General features: G+C 43.8%; 1 protein-coding gene across 1 annotated transcript; it reads left to right on the top strand.

The window, feature by feature from the left end:
- The first annotated feature begins 509 nt into the window (after positions 1–509).
- On the top strand, positions 510–26,489 carry LHFPL2 (lipoma HMGIC fusion partner-like 2). Its single transcript, XM_008589313.1, has 2 exons — positions 510–1,038; positions 22,581–26,489. Exons 1-2 carry the CDS (start codon positions 615–617, stop codon positions 22,835–22,837), a joined length of 681 nt encoding a protein of 226 aa, XP_008587535.1. The 5' UTR covers positions 510–614; the 3' UTR covers positions 22,838–26,489.

Below are 26,489 nucleotides of genomic sequence, written 5' to 3'. Positions count from 1 at the left end.
CTGTCCGGTTCCCTGTGCTGTCTGACTTTTCTCAGTAAGAGGTGAGGGAGCAGGAGCCAAGCAGCTGGGACAGTGTCCCCTGTGTCGGTCTCCTTCCTTGTGCCACTCTGTCTAGAGACAGGGTTCACCACCACAGTGTGTGGTCGGGGAGAACTGGAAACGGAGCAGCCCAGCAGATAAACCGAGAATGGCCCGGCCTGCGGCTGGGGACGCGCTCTGTGGGGTGGGTCTGTGGGGCCCGGGGTGGGTCTGTGGGGCCCGGGCCGGGGTGGCTGCGTGGGCCGGGCAGGGCGGGCGTGTGAGCTGAGGGGAGCAGCCCCGGTCGGAGGACCTGGAAGTTTCTGAGCCGCGCCGCCCGCGGGGCGGGGCCTGGAGAGCTCTGCTAACCGCCTCCTCTCTTTCCCCTAGGTGAGCCGGCCGCCAGTCGCGCTGGGCTTGGCCGGAGGACGGCATGTGTCCCTCAGCCTGAATGCCGCCCGCCCCGGACTCTGCTGCGGCTTCGGGAGTGAATGCCTGCAGCAGCCACTTCCTTCCTGGGCCTCAGCCTCCTTCCCGGCTCTCTTTTCTGATTAACCCCGAGGACTCCTGACTCTTTCTCCGCTTTGAGCATCAATATGTGTCATGTCATCGTCACCTGTCGCTCAATGCTCTGGACCCTCCTGAGTATCGTGGTGGCTTTTGCAGAGCTCATTGCTTTCATGAGCGCAGACTGGCTGATCGGGAAAGCCAAGAGCCACGGTGGCGCCGAGGCGGCGGGCGGGGACCCCGCGGAGCCCTACCACCCCACTTTGGGCATCTATGCCCGCTGCATCCGCAACCCTGGGCTGCAGCACCTCCAGCGTGACACGCTGTGCGGGCCCTACGCGGAGAGCTTCGGCGAGATCGCCAGTGGCTTCTGGCAGGCCACTGCGATTTTCCTGACCGTGGGCATCTTCATTCTTTGCATGGTGGCCTTGGTGTCCGTCTTCACCATGTGCGTGCAGAGCATCATGAAGAAAAGCATTTTCAACGTCTGTGGGTTATTGCAAGGAATCGCAGGTGAGTGCAGTGGGCGGAGGAAGGAGCCTGGGCTGGGCGGGGTGGAGACCTGCGCGCAGCGCAGCGCTCGCTGAGTCTCTCCTTCCAGTTCTGCAGAAGACCTTGTGTCTAGTCAGCTTTCCCTCGCTAGGTTCTGTTGCAGACAGCGCGTGTGCTGCACGCCTCGTCCCTTTCTCCTGGTTCACTCCTATCCAGCAGGAAGACAGGGTCTCGTTCTTCTCTGGTCTCGCATGGCTGTCCCCATTGTTTACTTCCTCAGGGGCCAAGTTGTTGGTTTTGGTTTGAGTAACTACTAATTTCTGTTTTTCCTGTTAAATTGAAAGCATACTCTGCCTCAGTGCATCTCCCTGAGGAATTAAGGGGAGCGCGGGTCCCACCTGCAGCAGGTGCTCTGTGCTGAGGGCACGTGCGGATGATCATTAAGCGGCAGCCCGCCTGGACCTGCGCTCCCTGTCAGCACCACCCGGCCCCACAAGATTTCAGCTTCGGACTGGGGAAGACGAGGGCTGGGAAGGAATTAGTATCAGCTGTTCTGTGTTTAATAATGTTCCGGTTTAAATTGTCTGTCTCCTGGAGCCTGACAGAATGTTCTGTGCGCTCGAGATCAGAAAAAGCAAGCTAACTTCCGCTTTCTGAGAACTTCTCACTAAGGAACTTGTTAGAAATGGGTGGAAAGAAAAGTATGAGCTCTTTACAGTGATCCCAGACAGAAGGCTGCGAGTTGCAGGAAAAACAAACACTGCCAGGAGTACTTTCCTAGGCTTCCCCAGTGGGTTTGAAAGGTGGGCTCTGAATCAAGAGGGTAGCAGTCTGTCTGGGCAGCAGAAATTTACACACACACACACACACACACACACACACACACACACACACAGAAAAAGCAAGCTAACTTCCGCTTTCTGAGAACTTCTCACTAAGGAACTTGTTAGAAATGGGTGGAAAGAAAAGTATGAGCTCTTTACAGTGATCCCAGACAGAAGGCTGCGAGTTGCAGGAAAAACAAACACTGCCAGGAGTACTTTCCTAGGCTTCCCCAGTGGGTTTGAAAGGTGGGCTCTGAATCAAGAGGGTAGCAGTCTGTCTGGGCAGCAGAAATTTACACACACACACACACACACACACACACACACACACACACACGCTGAGTTTGAAGACATACCCAAGGAAGTAGAGAAATAGACTTTTGCTTTGATTTTAAGAAAAAAAGAACTCACTTTTTAACCAAGATATGTATTAATCTCAACTCTAACAGGAGAAACAGTAAGCCACCTACAACCCCAAATGCACAGGTGATTTATCTCTCAGCAAATTCTAAGGCTGTGTGCACAGGACTCTTCAACAATGAAGATAAGCATTGAGCCTGTGTCCAGGGCTGTAAAGAAACAGACCTAAAATGAATTAACTCTAGTCTGCCTCATAGCAAACTCTTGAGCCCAGCAGAACTGGCTTCCAAATAAACAGATCAAATGACAGTTTTTCCCCCCAAACAGCTGATAAGATAAAGTTTTCTATTTCTCAGATCTTAGGAGGCCCCTGTGTGTTTTGTTTGGAGGGCAGGTAGGTGGGTGGGACAGGGATGTAATGGGTCAGGAAACAGGACAGAGGACCATCCACAGTTCTGATTTACTTGCTTGGGGAGTGTACTCCATTCAGATACCAGGGCCCTTAGATTTTTCTGGCCTGGAGTGTCAAATCTCAGTACCCCCATCTGTTTATCTGCCAGGATGAGCCATACCATGAATGACCTAGGCACTCACAGAATTTGGGAGACCAGGATTCTGTTTTTTATCTTTACTGCTAACTAGCAGTTTGACTTGAGATGAACATACCACCTTTCTGGATCTCAGCATTCCTTTTCTGAAATGTAGGGAGTTTGGAAGATATGACTTCACCTTAGATTTTTTTATCTTAGAGTTTTGATTCTGTGAAGCACATTGTCCCCTTTTGATTCACTTCTGAAATCTGAAGTCTATCCCCTTCAGCCTGGCATTTCACCACCCAGAAATGTTAAATAAGATGGGTTGCAATACTGGCTCGTCATTTTCTTTCTTTTTTTTTTTTTTTTCCTTTTTGTCTTTTTTCGTGACCGGTAACAGGATCGCAACCCTCAGTGTCGCGCCCGTACCGCTACCGGCAATAGGATCGCAACCCTTGGTGTCGTGCCCGCACCACGCTCAACCAGTGAGCAGACCGGTCTCTATATGGGATCCGAACCCTGGGCGGGAGCACCGCTGCGCTCCCAAGCATTGCCCTCTACCGAGTGCGCCACCAGGCCGGCCCCTGACTCGTCATTTTCTCATCAGAGAAGTGCCCCTACTCTTTTCTCCTGACACACAGTGCCTCAGGTGTGTGTGCGTATATGCCTGTGTAGATCTTAAAACTTTGTGGGGAAGTGTAACCAAAGGCTTTTGAAAAGTCAAAATAAACATGTATGTAAAAGGGAAAGCAGCACACACAATTTATTAATCCTGTTGAAGGCCTTGGTTGACCAGGGAGGAGAATTTCTGTTTGATTTTCCTCACTATGTTCTATTTACACATCCTCAATTATTTCGTGCCATTATTACAGCTTTTATAAATATGCTGGTATGCAGGTGAGACTCCTGGTTTGTCATCCATAGGAATGCTTTTCATCTTGAGAAACTTGGTGATAGTCTAACTGCCTTCTAGCAAACCATCTAGTGGCCATTTTCAGCAAGGGGTGGGACATCTTGGGCCATAACCCCAAACCTATCTTCTAAGAAGCAAAGTGTAGGTATCCTTCAATCCTGAAGACTGTTTCCATATACCTTTTAATAAGGTGTTAGTCCAGTGAATTACATCTCTAAGAATGCTTATTAGTCCAGCAAATCTTTGATGCTCTTGTGTGCTACTGCACGTAAATGGCAAGAGTGTTCATTTTTGCACAGGGATCACTACATGGTTTAGCTATTCTTCATATACTCCAGTGAGGGTTTTTTTAACTTTTCTCTGTCCTTATCTCTCTGCATAAGGCCTCTGGGAAGAAGGGAGGAGGAGAAAGACTAAGGTGTACACCTTAGGGGCTAGTCTGCCGGTCATCTGTCTCTTCCAAAAGTCTGAGTTTTCTAAAAGAAATTGTAACTTTCTAATTCTGTTACTTATGCAGCATCTCAAAAATTCTGAAATTACTCAAAATTTTAAACTGGCAAGAGGCAGAAGCTCCTGTATAGTCAGACTACTCTCTAAGGGGCCATTGATCTAAGGCTAAGCACAAAAATACAGGAAGGAACAGTACCCCTCAGAGAAGAAATCATGAGAAGTATGGACTAAGCCATCCTTCTTGTGTTGGGGGCCACAGCTGCTCCGTGGGATCTTTCTCCCCTAACAAGGTCTACACCAGGCAGCTCAAGCCACTGTAAACGGCAACCGTGGTCCTTGAATCTGGGCTGACAAAGTTGCCACACCAGTGTCTGAAGCAGCTGACTTGCTTTCTTTCCTGTCGGCCCATCTGTAAGAGCATCTGGTCAGCCCCAACCTCAGCCAAGGACTTGCTGCAGCTGTGAGCATCAGTCTTTTCTCTCCCCACACCCCTCCGTCTCAACTCTTGGATCTATTCGACATTGAAACAAATGGTGAGAAAAGAGACTTGCTGGAGCAACAAAAGCATTCCTTAGAAATACACTTGGACTGTGTTTGTTCTTACAAATTGAATTTTGGCAAAAATGACATTTTTGTAAAATGTGACGGGATGAAAAATTACAAGTTTTTGTAAGCGTATTTCTTTGCTACATCTAATTTTAAAGAACAAATACAAGCTTGTTGTCTATAAAAAAAAACACAACATAAACCATCAAAATCTTGATACTTTGATTTTAGAAGTTGGGTGTGAATCTGATAACTCAGTGTAAATCCCACACTTTGGTTAACATAACACAATAATAGTAAAATACAACTATTGATTATTAAGTTAACCTAGACAGCAGAACTTGCCTCCAAGGCCTAGCCTAATGGTGAGCTCCAAGCTGGCACTTCCTAAATACTTGTACAGAAATGCCCTTGGTGTTCAACACTCACTCTTGGCAGTGATTAGAGTTCAATCCTCACCCTAAAGTGGCTGTGAAACATTGACCAGTTTGCCTGCCTCACTTCACTAAGCCTCAGTTTTCTCACTCACAAAATGGGTATGATAATAGTCCATACCTCAAGGTGGTTCTGAGGATTAAATTAGATAATATATGAAAAAGGCCTAAGCACAGTGCTTGGAGCACAGTGAATAAATAGTACATGGTAGCTATATGATAATTGTTAAAGTATTTCTGCTTTTGTGGCAAGTTTGAATATATTCTTTGTGTTTCCTAGAAGTGCTGCATTTTAAGGAATAGAGATATCTTTTGTAGTCTCTAGAACTGACCCGTTGTGTTCAAATCAAACATGAGTATATTGTATAGCGCCATTTCCTGGCCCCTTAATAACCTGCCTGTTGTCAGGGCTGCAGGGTGCAGAGCAGTCCTGTGACTTTGGTGTGACTAGGGGTGTCCTCAAATCATTTTTTTTTTTTTTAAAGCCAAAGATGGGACAAATCATTTTTTTTTTTTTAAAGCCAAAGATAGCAATCGAATTGACAGGAAAATAAGACATCCTTCTTCCCACTCCCCTTCCCCCTGACATGCATCCTCCATTCCTTTCCTTTCTGGAGGCAGATTCTCGCAGTTGAGTCTTGATTGCAGGTGGCTTCTCAGACTCCCCTGGAAGGATAAAGTACAGGCTGATTGGTTTTCAGTACGTGAGGCCTTACCTAAGACTTGGCAGAGCCAGAAACACACAGAGATTCATATCCCTGTGCGATTCCTTATAAAAGCTGGGTAATCAGCCAGCAGGGTTTTTTTGTTTGTTTTGTGGGGTTTTTTGCCAGCTGTCTTCCTTAGGTTGTGACCTGGATGTAATCCATAGTGAAATCGTAGAATGCAAAGATCCAGGTTTTCCATGACAGCATCAAGCAGTTTGTTTTTAGAAATGCATGTTCTCTTAGAAGTCTGTGGAATCCCCAGTGACTCAGTTTTGGGACAGAAGCCATTAAAATGAGCTCAGGATTTGGCTCGCTTGTGCTGGCTGGGACTATTCCACTGGGGTTGCCATGAGGATTGGACTAGCACATGAGCTGCAGGGCCCGCCTGCCTGCTGTCTTCCAGTCTTCCCTCGGATGCAGATTGGCTTCTTGATGTCTTGTGGGCTCTCACGAACTCTGTGCTCCCTCTAGCCTCAGTCTGTCCAGCGGGGTTGCCTCAGCAAGCTGCCCCACCAGTCTGACCAGATAGATTGCAGGGGTCTGAACTCTGCCTGCACAGGGCTGGGGTGGGGGGTGCCCATGGGAACTGCTCTTTGCTGTGCTGGCCAAGGGCCTGGTGTGTGCAGGCTCAGTATTTTTGGGAGTGAGCAGTGATGGAGAGTGAAGGAGGACAGTATGAAAAAAGAAAAAGGAATAAGAGGAGAAGAATCTGAGAGAAGACGAGTGGAGGGTTTTGCCTTCTGTGCTTGTAGAATGGCTGTTGTCATAAATGTGAAGCATGTGGAAGTACGGGTAGGCATACAAAATACACCATGGTCACTGTCCAGAACTAGGGATTCTTGATGCCTTTCTTCACAGGGTATAAAATAACCGTAAGCATTTTGACCTACTTATTTACTCCCAGGAGAGGAGAGACGTAAGAACAGAGGCTTGGGAAGCAATGGGAGAAGGGAAGATTCCTGGCTTTCACAGAGCCTTGCCCCTTAGTTTTACACCTGAAAGATTCACTTGGCTTTCTCCAAGAAGGTAGCATGACATTGGTTGCCCAACTTCAAGATACCCTCAATGAAGGGACAAAGGAAAGTAGAGGGAGCATCCTCTGCTTTTCCTTCCTGGTGAGAACGAGCACTGGAGGCTTCAGGCTGCCGAAAGGAGGCTGCTGGTTTCTAGCTCTTCAGATAGATAATGCCTCCATCAGAAGTCAGTTCAGCAGTTCCATTTCTGAATCAGTTTAAGAATACCACTGATAAGACCCATCTATTAATTCATCAACCTTTAATAATCCCTTGGTAAAAAGTAAAGAATGCAGAAATGTTATAAGGCAGGCCAGAATTAAATTTCAGTACAAGGAGCTTTTATTGAATGCGTACATAGTGCAAAGGTCTGTAGACTCGGATCTACAGTTTCTTGAGTTTCTGCTCCCAAGCTGTATTAGAGTCATCATTTCATAAATTGTATTCTAGAGAAGCAAAGAAATATATCATATATAAAAGGAACAAAGAACTCAACCATATCATTAGATAAGAAACTACTGCCTAAAAGCAAGTGGACCATGCAGGCATTGAGTAAATCTAGAGGCCGCGATCTGTTTTTAAAGAATCATTTGGAAGGTCTAGAAGAAAATTGTAAACTCTCTTAAAATTCATGTATAGGAATTGATATGCAAATAAAATGTGGAAAGTGGTTTGCCATGGCACTTCTTAATTGTAGACATAAATTATCATGGAGCCACGGATGATCTATGTTCAAATTACATTAACAAATCACTTAAGCATGGCTCTGAATATTTACATGAGCAGTTCAGACACTCTATTTAAAAGCTTAATGCAGAGGTGATATTCTTCTAAGCTGTAACACTGCTTCATAAATAATCTGCATCTCCTATGAAGAACTATGCTATAGCACAATCAGCCATATTTATAAGTTCATTTATTATGTATGATCTTTCCAGTAGCTTTATTAAATGGCCAGCAGTCATTCTTTTAGAAGTCCCCGTGCAGACTAAACCTAAAAAATACACATTGAGGGCCGGCCCGGTGGCGCACTGCTACAGTGTGCCGCTGGGGAGTGCGGTGGCGCTCCCGCCGAGGGTTCGGATCCCACATACAGACCGGTTCCCGCTCACTGGCTGAGCGAGGCGCGGGAGCAACACCGAGGGTTGCGATCCCGTTGCCGGTCCCCGGTCCGGTACGGGGGCAACACTGAGGGTTGTGATCCGTTGCCGGACACGGAAAAAGACAAAAAGGAAAAAAAAAATACACATTGAGAAGATGAAGCCAATATTAAAATAGTTTAGGAATCAGTACAAATATGTGTCCACAAATCTAAGTAATTTCAATTCAAAATGCAGACTGGCTATGTGTACAGAGTGATAGAGGCCAGCATCAGGGACCTACTGTTGAAATGACCTCACCTGGTTTTTTGGAAGAATTATTTGACATTATCTGCATCCAAAGACTTCACCAGGCATGAAATTTACTTATTGTCCTGAAAATGTCACAGCTCAGTAGAAAGTTATTTTTAAAGTGTCTTTTACTCAGTTATACACTGCATTTTATTTTGGTAGCTCATTTTGAATTATCAATGTACTTTGGTTATAGTCAAATAGGAGCTCTGTTTTTCATAATTCTACCTGTCAGATGCAAAATTTATCTTGAGAAAATATTCCATAAAGTTCTTTCAGTTGCATATAGGCAGTTTAATAAACAGCTCCTCGCCTTGAATGTGCAGTAAAGCTTCATTACTAACTGATAGGAAGGAATAATCTGGCTAAATTAGTTTGTTGAGTTTCAACAATTTTAGAGTTAAGGGTTTAAAAAACTGCCAGGGGAAGTAATTTGCATATAAACAGAAGTCATTGCTGAGACTTAGGGAGACTTCAATGGAGAAACTGCATCTTTCTTATAGATTGTATCTCCACATATCCTAAGGGCACAAGACAATTCTTAATTGAAGGCCACTAATTTTGAGTAATTATAACAGAAACTTTCCCTGGGGGCCTTGGTTATGAGGTCTTTTTGTGATTGTCTTCCAAAGAATTCTTTTTACGTTGCTCTGCGTCATCTCTCTATCCCCAACCCTGGAGAGTATTTTTCTTGCCAGTTATAATACCATGGGAGTATTTTTAGCAGAAAATTGATATCCTACTAGATTCCTTTGGAGATATGGCATAAGCATTAATATGAGCCTTCCCCCCCCCAATTATTGACACCTGTAAATATCAACCAGCTCCCTCTCTTTTCCTGTCCTTCCCCTCAGAAAACCTTGTTGCTTAAAATCTTCTGGTATTATTTTGATCATGTGCCAGGCTCTACAAAGACACTGTGGTCATCAGCTAAAAACCCTTTTCGTTACTGGTGAATGTCTAGTTCCTGATCTGGCTATTGAAGTGGAGTCACTAGACGTCAGAGTAGGGCCTGGTCTGGCTTGTCCATAAACTCTTGAAACTTTAAAATGAGATGCAATGAAAACAAGTTTGGAACTAGATTCCAAAGAGACAGAAAACAGGAAGAGGATCCTTACCTTTTACCTTGTTACTTGCCAGGTAAACAGCCTTCTTAGAAAGGTGTCCCCCCTCTTACCACAGGTGCCCTCCACATTGTCCCTACCCCTCAACCCTCAGAAGGGCCCCTCAACCAGGAGTTGCTGCCTTTGAATGAGTGCTGGTCCACGCTGTGCTAACAGTTCCACTGGTCCACAGCAAAAATGAGAAAGATAAGGAAAGCACTGTAAGATTTCATAGAGCTAAATATATTCAATTTAAAGAGCTGTCCTTTATTCTGATTGTGTTAAAATATGTTTTTCTTTTATGAAATGATGACAGGAGATAATGGTTATATTCAGTGACCTTATATTAGCAAAGTAAAAATATTGACCTCCCAACAATTTTTCTGGCCATTGTACCTAGTGTGTGAAATCCAGAAGTGTGGGAACCACTTTGTAGCATATAAGCAAACCCCTCAGAGTGTGGATTTGTCTTTTCAGTTATATCTCTAATGTTCAGAATGAGGCCTGCTACATACATAGGTGGTCAGTAAATGGTTTTATGTTCACTGACAAAAAACATATCAGTGCTAAGTTGATTAGTTTGTGCTGGCTCAGCTGTAAATGTGCAGGTATTTGGAAAAGAGTAAAGGATTTAGCAGATGCTGCTATGTCTCACTTCTGACATGGACTCTGGCCTCCTAGACAGCTAAAGCATAAATAATTGCTAGAGCCTTCATCTGGAGAACAGATAAGAATCATTTCAGAACTGGGAATCACTAAAACAAAATTCTGCTTGGGCTTTAGAATAAATTTTTATTGAAAAACCTTAATGGGCAAGGTGATTTCAAAGGTATAATTTAACCAAAAATGATCATCCTGGGGCAGAAATCCTTGATTCATGTTACAACTAATACTTTGTTATTTTACTTGTATTTATAAATACTGATCAAATACCCCTGACTCTGAATGGCTACTCAAAGTTTTGGTGCTAAAGACCGTGGCCTGTCCTGGCATCTGGGGAAGTCAAGCAAGCTTGAATATCATTGCTAATTGGCTTTTGGGCTTGGGAGGCATAGAACCAGAACTCTTCTTACGTGGAAGGAAGAGCTCTTGGGGCCACCATCCTGGTGTCTGCAGTAATTATAAGCAAGATTTCATAGAAGTTAGCTGTCTAAGATTGAGAGCAACATCCCCTGCATGTAGACGTAGAGACAAGCGGATCTCAATGACCCAGGATTAACTAAAACCCAGCGTACACAGGAGTGGGTAGGAGACAAATATCAAGTCTGTTCTGTGAATTAAGCAAAGCTACTTGGAGGAGGCGAGATGGCTAAACAATGGCCTGACCTACTGGAGGAGGGATTTGGGGCTGTCTGAGGCTCTCAGTGCTGGATTTTTGTCTAATCTGCTATAGACAGCTATCCTGGAAAGGACGTAGGATATCTTCTTTTGTGGATCATTTTGTAGATGGCATTATTATTTTAGGAGGATGTACAATTTCAAATGGTACCCAAGCATGCAGGATCTCAGAGCAAGAGAGCTAAATTGTAAGCTGATTATACTGCTTATGTATTTTCTTCTTCTGGTCCAACGGGTTTTGTACTTTGTTTGCAGTTTTCTGCTCACACAGGTGTTCCACATCCTGCACAAGCATACATCATAGGCAACCTTACGTTGTTCTGACCTGTTCACTAGGTTTTCTTTCTAGAAGTTGCTTTGGCCAAGGGCAGCCATTCCAAAGTGGTATCTATCCTTTGGTGAGGTTGGTGACACTCAGATTGGAATGGAAGAGAAGGTGTGGATGGAACTTCTTTATCTTGCTGTTGTCTAGCCTGCTTTACAATAGGTGACCCTTTATTTTGGTTCAGCCTACCCCCTTCCAATAATCCCCTCAAAGTACTCCTGTGTTTTCTCACTTGATAACTATTCTTTATCCTCTGCTCTCTAACCTCTCATCAGTACAGCTAAGCTAGCTTTTGAGTACACATCAGTCTCCCCTCTTGAGCTGAGCAGATGCTTTTGTCTTAGAAGCCAGTCTGTGGTCTGCAGTAAGGCATTAGTCTAGCATGAAGGCTCAGGAAGTGGACTCTGGAGCCATATTGTCTGGATGTGAGTCCTAGCCCTGCTGCTGATTAACCCCTCTGTGCCTCAGTTTCCTCATTTATCAAGTGATGATATCAATAGCACCAACCTTACAGAATTGCTATAAGGAGTAAATGAGTTATACTTAAGGTGCTTAACCAGTGCCTGGCACAGAGTGCTCAATAAGCATTAATTGTTGCCATTGTTATAAAAATTATTTTTATGATTAAAAGGTTCTAATCACCATTACACACATTCACCTTTAAGCATCAGTTGTAACTGTATAAAATTGGGGAGGGTATTTATAGATAGTTTCAACTTCATGTCATCTTTACTTGGAATTTATCATTTTTACCATAGGGACATTTCCAGAAGATTCTTACAAATAAGTGAAGACCAGAAAGGAAATGAGAATCGGAAATAGCATGTGAAGTTGGTGAATACCACAGCATGTGTAGAGGACTGTGAACAGGCACTGAGTGCAGGCTTGTCATGGGGGCGTAGAAGCCAAGCCAAGGAATAGGACACGCACTCTTTACTACTGTCAGCAAGTTTACAATCAAATGGGAGTTCTCATCAGCCAAAAATTTATACCTTGAGGCATCTAGCAGGCCTTGAAACCAATACTGTTTTGTAATGGGACGTATGCATATTATGTCACAGTAAGACTTCTGTTTTTTACTGTCATTGTTCTGGATGGTTTTCCAGATCACTGGCTAACCATTTACTTCTAATTTTTAAAGTTTTTACTCACGAATTTCTTTCTAAATTGTATCATATATGTCTCTTCTTTCTAAAACAGAGAGTAGGGAACCTAGTTTAGCCTTGTCTTGGTGACTGAGGATCATTACTGTGAAGTGTCTCCAAAGTCCCTGTACATAATTATACACGATGATCTCTGGGAAGAGAATATCTTGATGGCAAATTCAATGGGTAGAGAACTGGACGTGGTCTGAAATGGTATGTCCTTCTCAAAGCACAATTTGCCTTGGGATATTGTGAAAGAGAAAATGTCCCCACCTGACAACAGCTGATGACCTACAAATATGAAGGGTCTTCAAAATGTTGATGGAAAAACTCATATTATCTTTTAATTCCATTTTTCTGCAAACTTTTTGAAGTACCCTTGTAGCTATCAGGGACTGCCAAAATGTCAGCATGGAAGGTGACTTGGAGAAAAATAAAAATTTAGAAAAGAGAGGGAAGCATACAGATAAATGCATAGGGATGTGTCAACTCTGTGCATCAGCTGTTGTACCACATGACTGAGATGGATATTCCCAGACTTAGTTAAATAACTAAACATATTCCTCTCCTGGAAACAGAAAAAGGTACCATCCCGTTCCATGCCAGAGATTGGTCTGTGAATTGTCCTCATGGCTGCCAGTGGGAGTGGGTGTTTTCCTGGGCTATAGAATAGTTCTGCATCCTCTGCCCCCTGTGCTGGCACCTTCGCTGTTGGTCTTTCCATTCTCCAGGCTCATGCTGCTTCCAGATACCACTTGCCTCTTCTGCAAATGGCCAGGGCCCTAGAATAGTTCTGCATCCTCTGCCCCCTGTGCTGGCACCTTCGCTGTTGGTCTTTCCATTCTTCAGGCTCATGCTGCTTCCAGATACCACTTGCCTCTTCTGCAAATGGCCAGGGCCCCCTCATTTCTCATTTCCCCTCATATCTCTTTGTCTTCCCTCACCTGTCATTTTCCCGTCCTTCTCCAGGTTTACACACACGCACCAACACCCACAATCCCACACACCCACCCACCCCAGCTGGGGCCCTGGCCACTTCCCACAAGTTAGCCACAGCCTGTCTTTTCATCACTGCCAAGCAGAGTTGGAAGCAGTTTCAGAGTTTTGAGATAAATTAAGACTGGTCTTTAATAACTGAAAATTTATCACATTTAATAAACTTTCCTTTCCCTATGTGATCTCCCAACAAACAATCATTTTCCATAGCCAAGAAGGAGGTTTTCAGTGCAGGCAGCTAAGTAAAAGTCCAATCCCCTGGTTTGGACCCTGCATATGTTTCCGCAGTAACAGTGTGGCTGGTATTCTGTTGGCCATAACTGCCAACCCCTGGGATTCATGTTATTGACTGAAACTTCTCCTCCAACCACTTCAAAAGCTTGGCAAGAACTTTCCACAGTGCCTTCATTTAAAATGTAATATAATCACATCACCCTATCTTTTCACTTGTCCAATCAACAGGTATTTACTAAGCACATATTGCATGTCAGACATTGTTCTAGGCAATTGGGACACCTAAAGAATAAACTGCACAGTTTCCTCTCCTCATGGAATTTACATTCAACCTGATGGGAATGGACAGTAAACAAAATAATACACAGTACAGTCAGCTGTCTGTATCCACATGAGTGGATTCAGCCAACTGTGGATCAAAAATATTTTTAAAAATAGAAATAAATAATACCAAAAAATGCAAATAAAAAATACAGTATAACAACTATTTACAGAGCATTTACATTGTGTTAGGTATTATAAGTAATCTAGAGATGATATGAAGTACACAGGAGATGTGCATAGGTTATATGCAAATACTACGCCATTCTCTATCAGTGACTTAAGCATCCTCGGATTTTGGTATGGCGGTGTCTTGGAATTGTATGTTAGAAGGTGAGGGGTACAATGTGTGTGGCAGGGAGAAAGTTGCAGTGTTTTAAATAAGGTAGTCAAGGTAGCATTCACTGAGAAGAAGATAAAGGAGTTAGTCTTAGGGGTTATCAGGAGCAGCAGCATTCCAGGCACAGCACACAGCTGGAACGAAGGCCAGTAGGCTTTGCTGATAGTTAATGTAGGCCTATGAGAAAGGGAAGAGTCATAGTGACCAAGGTTTTTGACCTGAACAGTATAAGAGTGGAACTCCCATTTGCTGAGATGAGGTCGACAGGGTGAAGAACAGATTCTGAAGTAGGGCATGGAAATCCAGAGTTCAGGTTTGGACATAATTTTCTTTTTTTTTTTTTTGTCTTTTGTCTTTTTCCGTGTCTGGCAACGGATCGCAACCCTCAGTGTTGCCCCCGTACCGGACCGGGGACCGGCAACGGGATTGCAACCCTTGGTGTTGCTCCCATGCCTCGCTCAGCCAGTGAGTGGGAACCGGTCTGTATGTGGGATCTGAACCCTTGGGCGGGAGCGCCGCCGCGCTTCCCAAGTTGTCTTTTTCCGTGTCCGGCAACGGATCGCAACCCTCAGTGTTGCCCCCGTACCGGACCGGGGACCGGCAACGGGATTGCAACCCTTGGTGTTGCTCCCGTGCCTCGCTCAGCCAGTGAGTGGGAACCGGTCTGAATGTGGGATCTGAACCCTCGGGCGGGAGCGCCGCCGCGCTTCCCAAGCGGCGCACTTATCCAGTGCACCACCGGGCCGGCCCTGGACATAATTTTCAAGTACCTTATTAGACATCCAAGGGGAGGTCAAGTAGGCAGTTGGATATGGAAATCTGGAATTCAAAATTCAAGATCAAAATTCAGGAGATGGCAGTAGGAGGTAGCATTTAAAGCCGTGGGACCATGTGCCACATCAGTAAGGGGAATGGGACAGGGAAGAGAACCATTGATGGAATCCTGGACACTCCAGTGTTTACAGACTGGAAAGGTAAGGAAGAACAGCGAAGGATACTGAGGAGGAAAAGCCACTGAGTCTTCCCATTTGGAGGCAGAAAACTGGCAAAAGATCTAAAGTTCATGTGAAAATAGCTGTCCTGTCCTACTTTTCCTTTAATCTAGCACTGTCAGTACTTTTTGAACTTAATGGTTCAAAAAACGATAGCTTTAGCTATTGCCCCTGACAAGCCTGGAATGCTCTCTGAGCTGTGTCCAGAATGGGCATGGGACACAAGAAGCCCTCACTCTCGTGCCTGGCTTCATGTTCGTGAGATGGTTGCCTGGGGTGGGGGTGGGACAGAAGTGGTGCCAGCAGGGGCAGCCTCTTGGCATTATGCTACAGGGAATGGGGCCGGGTCAACAAAGACGGGGGCTCAGGCTTGGCTGGGTCTGCAGCGCAAACCTCTGAGTCACCGGGCAAACCTGACAGGGATAAACACCACTGGGTAAATTTTTTTTTTTTTTTTAAGAGAAATATGGGAAGGGGAATGGATGTTTGATAGTCAGTTCGATGGTTTCCTACTGTGTTCCTAAATGAGTCAATGGCTATTTCAGAGCCAGAAATAATTTGAACTCTTGACCTTGGTTACTCAAGGTTAACTAACACATGCAGCATGTTTATCAGCGAATATTAAGACAAAATTGTGATGTCTCATTAGTGTTGATTCAGTAAGCAAGTACCTAATAATAAATGTCAGGAAGTGTGCCAAGTATGGGAGCTCTTTTGCCCTCAGGGGGGTTCAGAGTTCCACATGGGTACTGCTGTCTCCTCAGAGCTGAGAGTAATACCTACACGTAGTAGGTAACTCAGTAAATAATTGTTGAATACACACACAAAAATAGCATAATGTGATAAAGGAGCTGTAGAGGCATGTCCATAGGACGGTGGGAGCACAAGGAATAACACTGTAGTAGGAAGCGGTGACAGATGTTTCCCATAGGTGACATTTGAACTGGGATGAGGGGGAATATTTCTAGTATGAATGAGCCCCTTGTTCCAGGAATGGGGGTGTGTCTAGTGTGACCAGCTTCTCATATAACATGGCCCTGAAAGTGTTTCGAACCTAGGGAACCCTGTGCAACATCCCACTCCCTGCTACGGCCACTCACTGATTAGGTCATTTTCAGGAATGACCTAATTGGAGCCCATATTTATCAAAAGATACCTACGCCTGCTATTCGTTGTCTGCTGTGAACTCACTCTCTAGAGATGTTAGGGGATTTCACAGCTTTAGAATGAGCTGCTTCATTACGACTTGCTAGAAGTGCCCAGTGTCTTACTGGTGGCTTTTCCACAGGTGCTGGTAGCAGTAACAGACGTCCTCCTTTTGTTTCTGTCCTTAGAAAAATTTCTTTGCAAACAGGTCCTCAGTCTTTAATATTTAATCTAGAAGCCTGTCTGAAGAGGAAGTAGAAGTGTGGTGTCTGAAGACTCACTTGTTCATAGTTATTCTGTAGAACAGGAGCCAGCTGACAGTTGTCACTTTTCAGGCAGGAAAATGGCCTCCTTCTGTACCACCGGTGGGTGACCTACAAGACGAACTTTGAATCTAGCCCCTTAGCCAGCAAGTAGTGAAAGAGTGTGGAACTGTGTGACTGATGGAGCGGGGCGAGGGCTGCTCCAAGGCCAGGCAAAGGCTGTGAAATAGCCGTGGAGCTTTACCCCACTTCGCAGACTGGAGAGCTGCGCGCAGACCTGGCTCCTCCGTTCCCAGCACCCCATGCTCCTACAGCTTGAGTTGGTCATCTTCAGACCAAGTAAAATCTTACTCATTGTATTCAGCAACATCTGGGCTTTCCAAAATTGCAGGATTGGCAGGACTGTGGAGATGTTTTTCTTTTCCACCTAAGGGATTTGATTAAAACTTATATTTGATATTCTATTATTTGGTTCCAGAGCAGCATTAAGAAAATTACTTAAGACATAATTTTGTAGCTGGTCTGGTCACAGTCAGTCCTGAATGTTAAGAAAGCAGGACTATAACTTTACTTTTCCTGGTGTGTTTCATTCTTTTAACACCTTCTATGTGGTAGGCTCTGGGGAGAGAGTGGTGAGACACAGCTCCAACCCTCACAGAGCCCAGAGTCTAATTATCTGAGTTAAATGCAAACCATGTTTAGGTTCCTTAAAGGGACTCTGAAAATTTCTGCTCAGATAGATAAGACTGCTGGGAGGCAAATATTATTAAAATAGTAGCGGGGTGTAGAGGGTGTTAGCTGGTGCCCAGCTGATTGTGAGGGCCAGTCCCACGTGGGGGGCTGTCAGTGAGGTTGTCAAGGCCTTCCCAAGCCTGAGTGGCATCTATCTGTAGGGTAGTCCTCACACTCAGTTTCTTTTCATTAACTTTTTTCTTCCACAGATAAGGTTGAGTCATCCCCCACGGTGACCCCATGGTCACTAGATGCTGGCATTTTCTAACCCTCTTGATGCAATGTTAGCAAGAGAGAAGACAGAATCCAAGAATGAGAATGTCTTTTGAGGTTATGAAAATTATACACGGTCCTTCAAAAAGTTCATGGAAAAATAGAATTAAAAGGTAAAATGGGGGCCGGCCCGGTGGCGCACTGCTGTAGTGTGCCGCTTGGGAAGCGCGGCGGCGCTCCCTCCAACGGTTCGGATCCCACATACAGACCAGTTCCCGCTCACTGGCTGAGCGAGGCGCGGGAGCAACACCGAGGGTTGCGATCCCGTTGCCGGTCCTAGTCCGGTACAGGGGCGACACTGAGGGTTGCGATCCGTTGCCGGACATGGAAAAAGACAAAAAGGAAAAAAAAAAAAAAAGGTAAAATGAATCTTTCCACGAACTTTTTGAAGATCCCCTCGAACCTTCTAGGGTACCATCCAATCAAGCTGAACCATGGCAGAGGTTACCAGCCCTCGAGTTATTTATGGTTTCTTTCAGTGGTGGCTCTGTCTTTGGTTGCTTGCCAGTGTCACTGTCCCTCCTCCTCTCAGCTAGACCTGCCCACAGCTCAGCCAGGCAGCAGGAAGAGATGCCAGTCAGAAGGAAGCAAATGCCCACTAGCTAGTTCCTTACTTTCTGTTTCTCCCTCCACACCACACACACAAATACACCGCCAAAACAATGGTGCACTTAAGGCCAGCGGATGGCAAGGCCCGGAGCCTACCAGAGGCTGGCCTAACTTCAGGAACTGCTTTTTTAATAGCTGCAGAGGGAGAGCAAACCATTTTCTGGGTCAGCTTATATATGAAATTCAATCCAAAGCACACCTCACCTTCCATTTAGCCTGTGGACATAACCCACAACCTAGTTGATAGTCCCTGGGTACAATCCAAATTGAGGACCAGAAAAACCAGGCCAAGTTTGAGTAAACTTGGTAAGTCTTGCTGTATTCTCTTGCCGATATTGCCTGACATGCCCATGTAAGAAGTCTTGATTTTAATTTTGTTTCATAAGCTGGTTCACACCTCACCTTCCATTTAGCCTGTGGACATAACCCACAACCTAGTTGATAGTCCCTGGGTGCAATCCAAATTGAGGACCAGAAAAACCAGGCCAAGTTTGAGCAAACTTGGTAAGTCTTGCTGTATTCTCTTGCCGATATTGCCTGACATGCCCATGTAAGAAGTCTTGATTTTAATTTTGTTTCATAAGCTGGTTTCATCAAGCCAATTTGGAATTTGGGGTATAAGTCTGCTTTTAAACCCTGGATCTCATAGGCCTAGAAAAGGATAAGCAAACCAACCGAAGGTCTCCATTTTCTTTCTTGATGACACATTTCATTCCTATTGCTCAATATCCATCAGTTACTTTACTGTTTTCCCCCATGGGCATTATGGTTTAGAAATAATTTACTACAAAGCAAATCGCGCTGACGTTCAATAAAGTTTTATTAAGGGCCTACCCTGTGCCAGGCATTATTCTGAGCACTGGCTTTATACAGTGGTAAACCGAATATACAAAAATCCTTGCCCTTGCAGAACTTAAGATCTAAGGTGGAGATGGATAATAATCAAAATAAGTAAAATATTAGGTTGAACCATATGAAGTGGCCATTTTTGTAGATAAAAAGTTGTCGGCTGTGGACAGTTTCCTGTGACTGCTGGGATGAAGTTTGTGCCTGACTAAGGGAGTTTGTTAGGGCTCAAGAGACCCTCCTGCCCAGGCTGCTCTCAGCCTGAGAGCAGTGGAGAACCAGGGCCAGGGTGGGCTCAAATGAATGTCTTTGCTTCTCTGCTCTTGACCTCATGACAGGAGGACTAAGTGTGGCAGTCACTTGAATCACTCAGCTTTCTGGAATTCCTTTGGTGGAAGCAGCTTTATCTTAAATATCCAGAGAAATGATACATGTGATTTTAAAAGTATTTATTATTGCTTACCTGAAGGCCCACTGCTGATTACCTCAGTCAGACACAGGTCTTGCATTTTTGTGGCGTCAGCTATGTTAATGACAACTCTGAGTGCCAGGAGGAGAAGTCCACCAGTCAGGCCAGAGTGGACAGTGGTGACTTCCTCCCACCAACCCACGAAGAGTTGGGATAAGGCACTGCTGTGTTTGTCGAGGCTGGCTGCCTGAGCGGGAGCATGTGGCTTCGGCACTAGGGCAGATATACCGCAGCTCACTTTTTATTACCTTTCCACTTTGACTTTGCTATGAGCTTTCAAGCTGAAGCTTTTGACAAACTCATAAGCATGGCACCGTTATGTGGTAAGATAAGTCTCCCTGCTGTCCTTATTCACAAATTGATTGAGGTAGTAGCAGCCACAGATTTTAAGATGGCCTGAAGCACCTCAGGAATCACATCTGAGCTGTTAGAAAATCGAACACCTAAGGGAGGTAATGTTCTTGGTTGGGCTCAGCATGTTGTGAAAAAGGGTCTGATGCTATTAAAATACGTGTAATATTAAATTATCTTAAACCTGTCTTCTTCCCGAAAGGATCCAAGACAGCCAAATTAAGGTATTTCATGTGTCCTACAACAAACCAGAACCTGGCACAGGGTGGCAGAGCTGGTATATGGTAGCAGACTCCATGCTTTCTGTCTTCTATCCCTAATATATTAAAATGCATTCAATTTACATTCAAGCTACATATAATACAAATGAATTGTGCAGTTTATTTAGGTGGAATCACAAAATATGAGCACTTTGGTCTTTTAAAAGGAAGAGCAGTTAATGCTCCCTCGCTCAGGGCTGCACTTGGATCTTTAGAGCAGAGGCTGCATGCATCCAAGAGGGTGCCTTTGAATCCTGAGCAGGCTAACATTTTATAGAAGGCCCAGCAAGGGGCCTCATAGTTCCAGGGCTGCAATTTAGGACCTCAAGGGAGGGAGCTACAAGGTCCCATCATACCTTAGGGTAAGTGAGGCTTCACAGGGAACAAGGAGGATGGGATACACACCGTACTAATCAGGGTTTATCACAAGCCTTAGAAATATTTAAGAATTGGTTAAATCATTTTAGATGTCCCCAGATGAGTAATAAACCTCTGTTCAGATGGAGAATAATGTATTCTTTCAGGGCCACTAAATTGTGGCCTGGTGTTTTCCCCTCTCACCAAATTATTACACCTTTCAAAATGTCCTCAAATATAAGCTGATCTGCTCATTCTTAATTGGTAAACTTTAAATTGCTTGTGTTTATATATGGGAGGGATCCGCTGAAGGCTTTAACCCGTGGTCAGACGGTTAGTCTGTGTTCTAGTTTTGTTATGAATGGAGAAAGTACTCTTTACAGACTTTAAAATTCACAACCACTTATGAGTTAAGGATAAGTCCATTTTACAGGTGAGGAATCATACTTAGGTTATAAGCTGGGCAATCTTAGAAAGATTTTTTAGAGGGCACAGCCTAGATTGAAACACCTAGCTCACTCCAAAATCAGAGCTCTTCAGTACTCAATGAACTGCCTCTCAATTTAGTGAGTCTTTGCTGTGGCCCATCATATTGCTGGTTTATGTTCTAGCCTTTCCAAACCAAAATTGCTGGTTCAGAACCTTCCATATCCCAGAGGACCAATACAGTCTCCCCTGGCTGCCTTAGCCTTGAGGGAGCTGGCTCCCAGTCTTTCTAACAGCATCTCTCCAACATGCCTCATTCTGCTGCTCCCAGTAGTAGAGACAGAGGGCTGCAGGGTTAGAAAGACTTCCTTTCTGAATCACCCATCTTCAGACAGTGAGCTTCTGAATGGATTCCCTCTACTCCACCCCTACTAGAATGTCCCTTGAGGCCATCTGAGTAGAACAATGGGATGAAGTGGGGACAGTCGGGCAAGAGGATGACTATTGATAGCTGTCATCTGTGGCTTGAAACACTGTCTCTGATCTTCCTTCAAACATTATCCTACCACAAATGTAGTCACGTTCTCTGTGTGGGGAAGTTGCTGGAAATAACTTTGGTATGGTAAACCCAGAGAATTTCAGTCAAGGTAGGAAAAGAAACAGAACTCGGAGTCAAGATTAATTTGTAAGGATAGAACTGCTATTCCAAGGTATCTTTAAAAATTTGGACTTTCTGGTTATGATTTAGCAATCTTGATTATGTGGGTGTCATTTTTCAGATAAAACAGTTTTTTCCTTCCACATAGAATAAAGCCATACTCCTCTTGCAGATCTTTCAGGTAAAATAAAGGCCTTTAAGAAGATTTCTACCAAGAAAGTTTTGTTGGGTAAAATTTGGGGGCCCTAGGTTGCCTGTGTCATTTTAGGTCCCAGACTTCCTTATGAGAAGCTTCTGCTGTGTCACTGGTAACCGGGTGAGGCAACCACAGGGTTGACATCTGAGAGTGCCTCACCCTGGTGGGACCAGGCAGGAAAAATAACTCTCAACTGCTGCATTCCAGTTTCACAGTGAGCAGTAAGGCAGTGAGGAATAGGAAAATGGATGTTTCGTATGACCCAGGGTGGGTGGAGCACAATGGAGGCAGAGCTCATTAGTGTCTGCTCAGGGCCAACTGCATTTATGTCCAGACGGAAAATTCCTACAAGTTTGCCATTTGTTCATTGTATATGTAAATACAGAAAACTCTGGTCCCAGGCATGCAGTTGGTGAATACCAGCAAACAGACTCCTAGTGGGCTTATTTAAAGCACTGACAATCAGGTTAAAATCTGGTCGTCTTCATGGCCCGTCTCTTGCATTTAACCAGGTTGACATCAGATGGTTCTGTTGGCAAACTCTTTCTGCAAAAAGCCCGATAGTAAATATTTTAGCTTTTACAGGCTGTGCAGTCTGGAGCAACTACTCAGCTCTACTGTGTTCCTATAAAACTTTATTTATAAAGCCACATTTGGCTTGAGGGCCTTTGTTTGCCAACATCTGCCTTAGACCAAACAAAAGGGAAATGCTCACTGCAATAAGAGCCCTGTGGAAAGAAATAGTAGCAAGCTAATATGCTTTTCCACAAGAGAAATTAGTAGACGATTCACATTTCAACATGTACAAAAGTGCCTGAAAATATTTTTGAAAAAGTGATATTTTTTGATCAGGTCAGATTAGTTACATAAAACAGTCCCTAACACTTTTTATTGCAGAACAGATGGCATTTCCCCAAGCAAGCAAATCAAGTAACAGTTACAACAGATCTGTACAGGGACTTTATGTTGTAGAGCCAGGGGGGTTTCACCTGTTTGCTCTTCCGTCCTACAGGCCTATTCCTTATCCTCGGTTTGATATTCTACCCTGCTGGCTGGGGCTGCCAGAAGGCCATAGACTACTGTGGACATTACGCATCTGCCTACAGACCTGGAGACTGCGCCTTGGGCTGGGCCTTCTACACCGCCATTGGTGGCACCGTCCTCACCTTCATCTGCGCTGTCTTCTCTGCACAAGCAGAAATCGCCACCTCCAGTGACAAAGTACAGGAAGAAATCGAAGAGGGGAAAAACCTTATTTGCCTCCTTTAGTTTGGAAGAGACGTTAATTTTCTTCCTTCAGTAATCTCATGAAACAGTCCACCTCCAGTTTCATCATTTGAATCAAGCGGAGAACTAGCCTTTATGTACCACAGCCACAGGACCAATGCGAGGCAATGTCTGGTTAATAAGCAAAGTTCCTGGATGTGAGGGCCACAGTGCAAATTAATAAGGGATGGATGGAACATGAAAATAGCACATAAACCCTGACACACAGTTGCCAAGTTTTGTCAGACTCCATCTCCCTCAGGGCTCAATGAAGGATAATGATCTAAACCATGAAGGCAGCAGTTTCTTTGGTAACAGAAGAGAATGTTTAGCCACGTTTGCAGGCTGTTGCTGCCCAAAGGTTGCTTGTCTGTGAGCATTTCTGCCTCGGAATGAGGTTTTGGGTTGGAGTTTTGTTTTTCTCCCAGTTCTTTCAAGCAGTCTCAGTTGGCAACAAAAGGAAGACTACAAATTTACTGGGAATAGGAATAGGATGTGTGTGTGCTAAAGGCATAGCAAGACCCTGTCCTAAAGGGGTCAGCAGGGACAGTGTGGAATCCTGCTGTGGAACTTATTCTAGGCTGAATTCCAGGGTAGGGTGGGCCAACTGAACTGTTCCTTAGATTTTTAAAATTTGAATAAAGAAAAAGGACCTGTACAATCATATGAGAATAAAAACACAAAATCTTGCTCTTTCCTCTTCCCAGCAGCCAGATTAGCACCAGTGCTGGCCCAGTCTCTTCTTCTACAGGAGATCACATGTTTTTCTCCTAGGGTTAAGATTGTGCTTTATCTGCCAAAGGAAACCGCACTGTTTCCTCATTCCAGTGACAGAAGTCTCCAAGCCAGCTGTGGCTCATTCAGATGTTTGCTGGGAGACCTTTTCCCCATTTGGTAACAATGCTGTTATCAGCTGTATTTCCAACCCTATCAGCAGCAGTATGGCATTCTTTGCCGAAAAAAAGGAGCTAATCTCAGGAGTTAAGTTTTTCTAGTTAGTGGAGTTGATCCTGAAAGCAGACTGAAGTAACATTAAATTGCTACAACTACAGAGTTGCAAAGGATTTATTCCCAGGAAAGCACAGAGTAGAAAGTTAATACAAAAACAGGAGGTAGACCAAGCTCCTGTACCACCTGCCTACAAAAAGAACCAAACACCACTATTAGAAAGGATTCAGGGGCTTTTAATCCATAAATTACCAATGTAATTGATTTGAGAAGAATGACCAAATTAGCCAGAAGCAACTAGTCTAGCATTACAGGAGCTTCAGAATTGCAGAATGGTGTAGAAACACACATTAGGAACTTAAGCAAAGGAAGTGGACCTGCCAGATTTCTGGAAGGATTAAAAGTATAGGTCTACTCACTTAAGGGCTTTATTTTGAAAATTTAGCAAATAATTACCAAGCACCTTCTATGGACAAAGCACTGTGTGCTAAGTGCCACCAGGCATACAACCCTGACTCAGATTTTACAACTTTGCCCTGAATGAATCATGTTAAAGCGGTGTGAGTCTAAAGCCATGCCTTGGTGCAGAACAAATAATTGCTTTACATATAGATGGAATGGGGCAACTAAAGTTTTATTACATTTTGGCCTTTGGCCTATACCAGAAACCATCTTACCTTACAGATTAAAGGCAAGAGGGGTGGAGGAGGTAGAACCAGGTCCTAATGAATTTATCATTCTTGAACCAAAGTTCAAAGCAAGCAAGATGTAAATCCTATGACTTTTTCTGAAGAGAGAAGGGGTAAACAGGTATACTCATAGCAGCCTAAGGTAAGGAAACACTGACCATATCTCTAACACCACACAGACATTTATAGTGTTCTAATCAAGTCCCTATGTTACCACAGAAATTACTTTTCAAGCCCTGGCAATAATTTACATTGAAAGCAATTCCCTTCATAAGGTATATCTTGATGAAAACACAAAATTTTTCTTAAATTTGTCAGAAGGTTTACTATTTTTCTTTACAAAATAGAAAAATCTATTTTCTAACACTAAATTTACAGTCTCACTCTCCTCCTTACAGACATGCCTTAAGTCCAGAGCATGTCCATTATCTGCTCTTTGGCTAAGATGGTAGTGCACTCCTAGATCACAGTGAAAAAGTCACAGTGAAAAATGTGACCTCTCAGCCAGAATAAAGTCACTTGACAATATTGTCATTAATTTGAATGTTGTAGAAGACAGAAAAAAAGCACATGTACACAAAACCCCAAACCACTTTTACTACCTAAACACAAAGTAAACAGAGCAGAGAGATTTTTCTCTAGTAGAGACAGAGTAAAAAGGTAACGTTGGGCCTTTTAAACCTTCAGTCCATTAGCCAAGCCTCACATAGGATAAACAGACCATCTAAAACTATGCTAGTCTAGCCCAAACTCTTTTGCATAGCTGTTTAAAAACCACTGAATATAAGGAATGTGCTAGAAAGAAATGTTAAAAACAGATTGATTGTTGACCCACCTCTATTTTTCTAATTAATAGGACCATTACTACTACCAGAAAAGTCTTATTTATTTTGCCTGCAGTTGTGCTTAGAGTTTTGTGATGGGCTGGGCTTCTCAATGAACCCCTGAGGCAGAAATGTTTGCCTTGGATTCTGTGGATTCTTTAAACCTGTGTGCTAATTCAACAATGTTACATTAATTATGTAAGGGTTTTGTATGTGTTTCAGACACCTGTGGTGTAATGATCTTTGTTAAACATGTATTCAGTAAAGTGCCATAGTCTTTTTATGTGTAGCATATTTAAAACTATATATATATGTATATTATACATACACAAGTTTGTGTGAAAGATGTGCAATAACCAAGGTGTATGTATGTTTTGTTTTTTGGAAACTGGATAGGAGTCAAAACAGGGATGTTTCTGTTTTGGCAAAGGAGAGTTACATGTTTTTTGCCTTCATGACCTAGTCATTAACCTTAATTTTAATGCTACACAAATCTTATGTGAAGAAAAGACTGGTATGAAATCCTTTTCTCCTGGGTCTAAATTAAAATAATCACTAGCTTTATGTGAAAGTAAGCCAGCCAGCCAGGCCCAGTTAATGCTAGTCTTTCATGTGAAATGTGAAGCTGCCATGTTGCCTTTTCTGTTAGTGTGATAACTAGGAGCTGGTACATAATCACTAAGGAGCTATTTCTTAACATGCTTTTATAGACCATGTTAATGCTAGACCACTATATAAGGGCTAATCTTACACCTTCTTAGCAATAAGAGTCTGGCTTAGAACAGACCTCTCTGTGCAATAACATGTGGCCACTGGAAATCCCTAGTCTGCATCTGTATTTGGGTAGCAATGACTACCAAGGGCCAAAAGAGTTAAAGGCACAACTGGGATTTCTTCTAAGACTGTGGTGAAACTCCTTCCAAGGCTGGGGGGTCACTAGGTGCTTTGGAGGAACTCGGCACCACTTGATATTCAACAGCCACTTGAGCCAAATATAAAATTGTATTTACAGCTAATGGACTCAATTTGAGCCTTTAAATTTGTGGTTATCCTATTATATTGTAAACTAATATGATGTTTGTCTAGCATTGATTAGGTTCCTGTGCATATGTATTTTCACAATGTGCTCCCCTTTTCCCCCTCCCCTCCCTTCCCCTCCCCAGATCTGAATTAAACCAGATTTTGCAAACTCAT

Source organism: Galeopterus variegatus, unplaced genomic scaffold (assembly GCF_000696425.1).
Source record: "Galeopterus variegatus unplaced genomic scaffold, G_variegatus-3.0.2 Scaffold5365, whole genome shotgun sequence".
Lineage (NCBI taxonomy): Eukaryota > Metazoa > Chordata > Mammalia > Dermoptera > Cynocephalidae > Galeopterus > Galeopterus variegatus.
The sequence above is the reverse complement of the archived record's forward strand: the minus strand, read 5'-3'. Positions and strand labels throughout refer to the sequence as shown.

Coding starts and splice junctions, on each gene's coding strand:
- LHFPL2 (XM_008589313.1), top strand. CDS start 615: ATGTGTCATGTCATCGTCACCTGTCGCTCAATGCTCTGGACCCTCCTG. Junction 1,039..22,580: donor GTTATTGCAAGGAATCGCAG/GTGAGTGCAGTG, acceptor TCCGTCCTACAG/GCCTATTCCTTATCCTCGGT.